Consider the following 5,906-nt stretch of genomic DNA (forward strand, 5'->3'; position numbering starts at 1 on the left):
ACGGAATCGGGAGAGGGAAGCGATGAAGGAACCATGGGGGAAAATGAATCCATGGCAGAAGAAAGCGGAGATGGAGATGAAACGGCAGAGGAAAATTCAGAAATGGCTACAACTGAAAATGAAACTATGGGAGAGGAAACTTCAGAGATGGGTGATGCGCAGGAAACCACTGCTGAAGATGAAACTATGGGAGAGGAAACATCGGAGCTGGGTGGTTCTAAGGAAACCAGGGCTGAAGATGAAATTGAAGAAGAGGAAACTTCAGAGCTGGATAATATTGAAGATGTAGAAGATGAAACTGCGGGAGAGGAAGTGTCAGAGACGGATAAGGCCAAGGGAATTGTGGAAGAGGAAACTTCTGAACAGGATAACGCCAAAGAAACCACGGTAGAAGATGAAACTTCAGGAGAGGAGATTTCAGAGCTGGATGATGCCAAAGAAATTGTAGAAGAGGAAACATCCGAAAAGGATAATGCTGAGGAAACTACAGCTGAAGATGAAACTGCAGGAGAGGAAGCTTCAGAGCTGGATGATGCCAAAGAAACGGCAGTAGATGACGTTTCAGAGATGGATGATGCCAAAGAAATTGTAGAAGAGGAACCTCCCGAACAGGACAGTGCTAATACAACCGCAGCAGAAGTTGAAATTGCAGAAGAGGAAACCTCGGAAGATGATAATGCCAAAGAAACACTAGCTGAAGAAGAAACTGTGGGAGAGGATGTTTCAGGGCTGGATGATGCCAGAGAGACCACGGCTGAAGATGATAACGCCGAAGACGAAAGTTCAGAACTGGATGAAGCTCAGGAAACCACAGCCGAAGATGAAGTTGCTGGAGAGGAAACTTCAGAACAGGACAACGTTGAAGAAACCACAGTAGAAGAGGAAGCGGCAGTAGAGGAAACTTCAGCAGCCATAGCTGACACTGCGCCGGGTGAAGAGAGTGACGGCACTGAAAAGGAATTGTCAGGAGAGGAGGAGAAAGTTGAAGCAGACAGAAGTCGGGAGGAGACTGCAGGGGAGGAGGGGCATTCTCCTAAGGCCACAACTGAAGACAAGACTTCTGGAGCAGAGGAATGCGCTGGAAATGGAGAAAACTGTGTTAATGAAGATAATGAGCGAGAAATGGCGACCGAGACCACAATCGAGGAATCTTCAAGAGTGTCTCAAGAAGAGGACAACGCGACAGAGGATGAGAGCTCCATAGCACAGAAGTCTATAAAAACTGGGGAAACTGTTGAGGAAACCGATGGAGGGGAACTGACAGAGGGTGAAACAGCGGGTAGTGAATTGGAAAAATGTGAAACGCAAGCAGAAGACTCTGCTGAGAATGAAAGTATTGAGGAGAATGATACCCCTGATGAGCATTCATCTGTCAACAACGAGGAGACTAAGGAAGTTGTGCCAGAGGAGATGGAAGAGGACGGAACGGCAGGAGAGAAGCCAGAGGAAAATGAAATTTCAGGGAATGAGAGCGATCAAAGTCCAAGTGAAGATGAATCTGAAACACTGAGGGGGAACTCAGATGACCACACAGGAGTAGGGTCTTCAGAGGGTGTGTCTGCCAGCGAGGAGATCACAGAAGAGGCTGCAGGGGAAGACAATCCCCTGGAGGACGAAACCAAAGAGTCCGTTAAAGCAGAAAGTGATAAACAGCAATCTACTGATGCCGAAACCTCATCAGTAGAATCGTTTCAATCCCAGGACGAGGGTGCCGATGTGGAGAGCGACGGCCACGAACCTGAGACTGAGAAAGACCTTGAAGAAGAAGAGCAAGCGGGGGAAGAAAGTAAAGATTTGGACGAAGCAAATGGTCGGGATCGGGTAGAATCAATAGCAGCAGCAGACGGTGAGGATGCTGTTCAAGAAATATCAGAAAACATGGAATGTGAAGGAAAGAAAGAAAGCATTCAAGTGGAAGATTTAGAGGAAGGCAACAACGGTGAAGGAAAGCAGACAGCTTTCACTCACTCGGGGAGCGATAGCACTGCAAATGGATGCCCCGGTGACGGTGAAAATAATATGGAAACATCTAAAAAAGAGCAGGAGGAAACCGAGACGACCAACGATGACGATCAGGTTGGAAACCAAGGAGAATCAGCTGATGGAGAAGATGAGGCAGACGATGACTCAGTGTGTCCAGAGGAGGAAACAGATGACGGAGCTGAGGATCTGGCTCCTGCAAAGACTACCAAATCGGAAGATGACACCAAAGTCGCTCAAGGGGCGACGCTGGGATTATTTGAGGCCTTGGTCAAAGTCAATGGCGATTCCGAGGACGGCGCTTACGCCGACATCGAAGACTCAGAAACCGACGCCAACAACCAAGAAGAAAGTGTCGCTGCCGACTCAGAGAGTGCCAAAGAATGTGGTCAAAACTCGGCTCCCAGACCATAACGTCTGAGGAAGACCGACTTATAAAGGAAGACGTGCCCGGGAGCAGAGAGGAGGATACACTTGAAAACGACACTGGACAGGCGATATGGACGCTACACAGAACACGGAACAGTCTGAGGAGGATGGGGAGTATGAGGAGGATGGTGAGATGCCACCTGAGAAGATCCTGAGCATCCAGACCATCAAGACCTCGACTAAAGAGGTCCCTTACAGGGAACATCGTAAACAGTTAACAGGTGAATCAAACCACCTGTGAGTCAAAGTGAACTAGATATCCTGAATATACGTGGTGTACTGAAAATAGAGTATATACAAGTTGTTACATGATACATGTTCCGGTTCAGGGAGTAAGTGCTGCTCAAGAACTGATCAAAGTCCGTCAAAACCTCGCTGTTCCACCAAAGAACTGTCAAACGAAAGCAAAATGCGAGCGAATTTGGTCGCGTCGATCTCGACCGTTTACCTGATATTCAGCGTTATTGATAAACGTTAAAACTTCCGCACTTTATTACAGCTTTGCTGTTTATGTGAATGTTAGCCACAACACGTCACGCAAAAACTTGAAACTTGAAACTTGAAACTATGAGAACCTGGATGGACTTGATGATTTTCTTTTTTGGAACAGATATCTCTTAACTTAAATAAAGTATATTATCCACAGCTAGGAGCCTGAGACCAAAGAGGTTTAAATGCAATGAATTTCAGATTATATGTGCACTAGGATACTAGAAACTGTATTCAGTAACTTGGAGGAAATGTTATATACAGTATGTCCAAATGGTCAAAATTGCACCTTTTGGAAATGCATAAACTATTCTTCTGATATAAACTATTGAATGTAATTTAATATTGTGCAATGGCTTGAGAATTAGTTGCCAACCACAGAAATATTTGATTTTATCCATTTCTGTCCTAGCTATGAAACTATTTCTCCACACTCATGTAGTGAATAAACACGCACAAAGTAGACTTCACTGATTCTGTAGTGTCTCTAGAATTTAAAACTATATATATGTATATTCTCAAAAAGTTAAACTCATGGGATCTGCAATGTACTGCTATATTTGGGTTATTTAATGTATCCTTCCAACACAGAAGAATGTCCTTTCCTCTTAATTTCACAAAATGTTGTGTTATTAAGGATAATTCTGTCTTCACTACACATACTGTAATTGTTTTGTTTCAATGATAACATTTATCAAAGGAAAGCTGCTTGGTTGGTTATGTGTGCCACCTATCACTGCGGAGTGGGAGCACACATAAGTGACTGTAATTGACTGTAATTTCATGTTTAAGACATCTATTAATTAAAGGTGGGCAGAAAAAAGACGTGATGGCGGTGTTCTTTGTTTAGAACAAAACATGCATATGTGTATGTGTGTGTGTGTGTGTGGGGGGGGGGGTAACTATGTTTCTTCATAACCATGAACCATACATAATTTTAGTGAGCAGTGAACTTAATTATACTAACTGCCGTATTAGGGTCATCTTGTCAACAGAGAAATTCAGCATATTACCGTTATTATTATTATTACTATTATTATTATTATTATTATTATTATTATTATTATACTCGCCACAAAAAAGTAGGCTGTCTGCCATCTCAACTAGGGGGTATTCCTTAATAGTTAGGATGGGTCAAATGCAGAGGACAACCTTTCCCATTGGGATCCATAAAGTGATTAGTTGAGGTGATCCCTGCCCACCCATGGCCAACATTACACCTCTGCCTATTTGACGACACTTAAGCACAGATCTTACTTATGTGTGATAATAATTCAGTTAAAATTCGTTTTTAACCATTTTAAGAAATTCCTTTCAACGTTATGAACTTTTTATTACCAGCATAAAAATCAGGGTGACTCAGTGTATGAAGCTGTCTGGTGACACTTCATTCATTTATTCGTTCATTCTCTGCTAGTGAAGAGAACCTCGGGCCTGTGTTCCTCCCCAGGACGAGGCTGATGAATGTTCTTCTCTCACGACTCCTACTCGCTGCCTCCTGTGGGGACGTGACATAAATAATTGGTGTCACTCTTATCGACCATTGTGACTGTTCGCCGGGGCGCTATACTCATGCACTATGCTGATTGAAAGTACACCTTCTCTTCCTTCAGGTCCACAGGAACTCTTCTAAAAAGACAGTTGTTTGTGAGACACCCAGCTGTGTATCTTTTGCTCCAGAAAGAAAACATTTATTCATGCTCTGACCTTCATCAAAATCGCCTTTTATTTCCAAGTCTTCAATGAGTCTCAATTCACCGTGTACAAGGCAGATTTCTAAACGTTCAACATTCAAAACTGCTTACTGCTTGACCATCTTTTAGTATAAATATCTGCTATCAGCCAGAAAACACAACAACCCCCCCAAAGAACATAAACCTCAAAACGAGGGACAGACCATTTTTTTAGCAAATGCAGTTCAGTTCATAAACCGAGTTCATAGTGTAGCAGCATTTAAAACAACTGATATCTAATTTATGTGTTTTAATCTTTACTCGTTATAAAGAGTCAAGATCAGTTCATAAACCGAGTTCATAGTGTAGCAGCATTTAAAACAACTGATACCTCATTTATGTGTTTTAATCTTTACTCGTAATAAAGAGTCAAGACGTATCCCTTAAATAACTCAGCCCCAAATGATCTGCATTATTGTCTGACAAACAGCGTTCACTATCGTTTCTGCCCTACAGGTCACCAACATCAACGTCAGCTTAATGAAAAGCACATCTGAATCAACACAGACTTCCGATTACAACACATGTACGACAGGGTTCCTCCATAAATCGAAATTAATCATCTGAGATTAATTTTTAAGAGCACGATCCAAGGTGACTTTCCAGAGCATAATAACTCCCCGGTCTTTGGGAAAAAGCTAAGTGATACGGAGGAAGCACCTGCTCGCTGGCACGGAGCTATTTCCATGGCAAACAGTGGAAGAGCGGGGGAAGTCGTCCAGAGGACAATAATATGGGGTTTTCCCAGTCGCACTGTTTACCGCGGTCGGCGGCGGGGGTGGGGGTGGGGGGGATTTGCCGTCGAAACAGCTGCACAGATCCATGAAGGTGAAGCCGACTCCAGATGTCTCTGCTCGACAAAAGGCAGCGCCAGGGGGAAAATATACTTCGACACTGTAGAAAGACACCTCAGCGGCAGAACTGTGACATTTGGCAAACACATCTGTACGGCCCGTGTTCAGATTCCACTGATCTAATATGAGATTCTTTGACAGAAGACAATAAATATGAGAGATGAAAGATGTACTAGTATCTTCGTTTCTAAGTACAAGCATGAATAACCTGAGAAAACTATATTAGGGAGGGTAAAAGTATGAAGTAAAAGTATTAAAATACTACTAATACTAAAATAAGTATTGGTCCAAGACTCTGACCTCGTGTTACATTGCGAAGAACACATGAACCTGCGTCTAGGGTTGTTGGTCCAGTTTCAGTTGCTAATGCTACTGTTTTTCGGTAGTTATATAATTTTTTGGCAGTCGGGAAACTTAAAAA

The 5,906-nt window shown here is 43.0% G+C and overlaps 1 protein-coding gene across 1 annotated transcript in view; it reads left to right on the plus strand.

The window, feature by feature from the left end:
- Positions 1–2,479: 2,479 nt before the first annotated feature.
- blk (BLK proto-oncogene, Src family tyrosine kinase) overlaps positions 2,480–5,906 on the plus strand; it is a gene marked incomplete at both ends in the record, with an annotated part of 16,213 nt that continues 12,786 nt past the window's right edge. Inside the window, one exon of the mRNA XM_080022782.1 lies at positions 2,480–2,630. Coding sequence (XP_079878908.1) covers positions 2,480–2,630 — 151 coding nt within the window. The remainder of the gene's footprint in view (positions 2,631–5,906) is intronic.

This window comes from Zeus faber (genome assembly GCF_960531495.2).
Source record: "Zeus faber genome assembly, chromosome: 2".
NCBI classification, from domain to species: domain Eukaryota; kingdom Metazoa; phylum Chordata; class Actinopteri; order Zeiformes; family Zeidae; genus Zeus; species Zeus faber.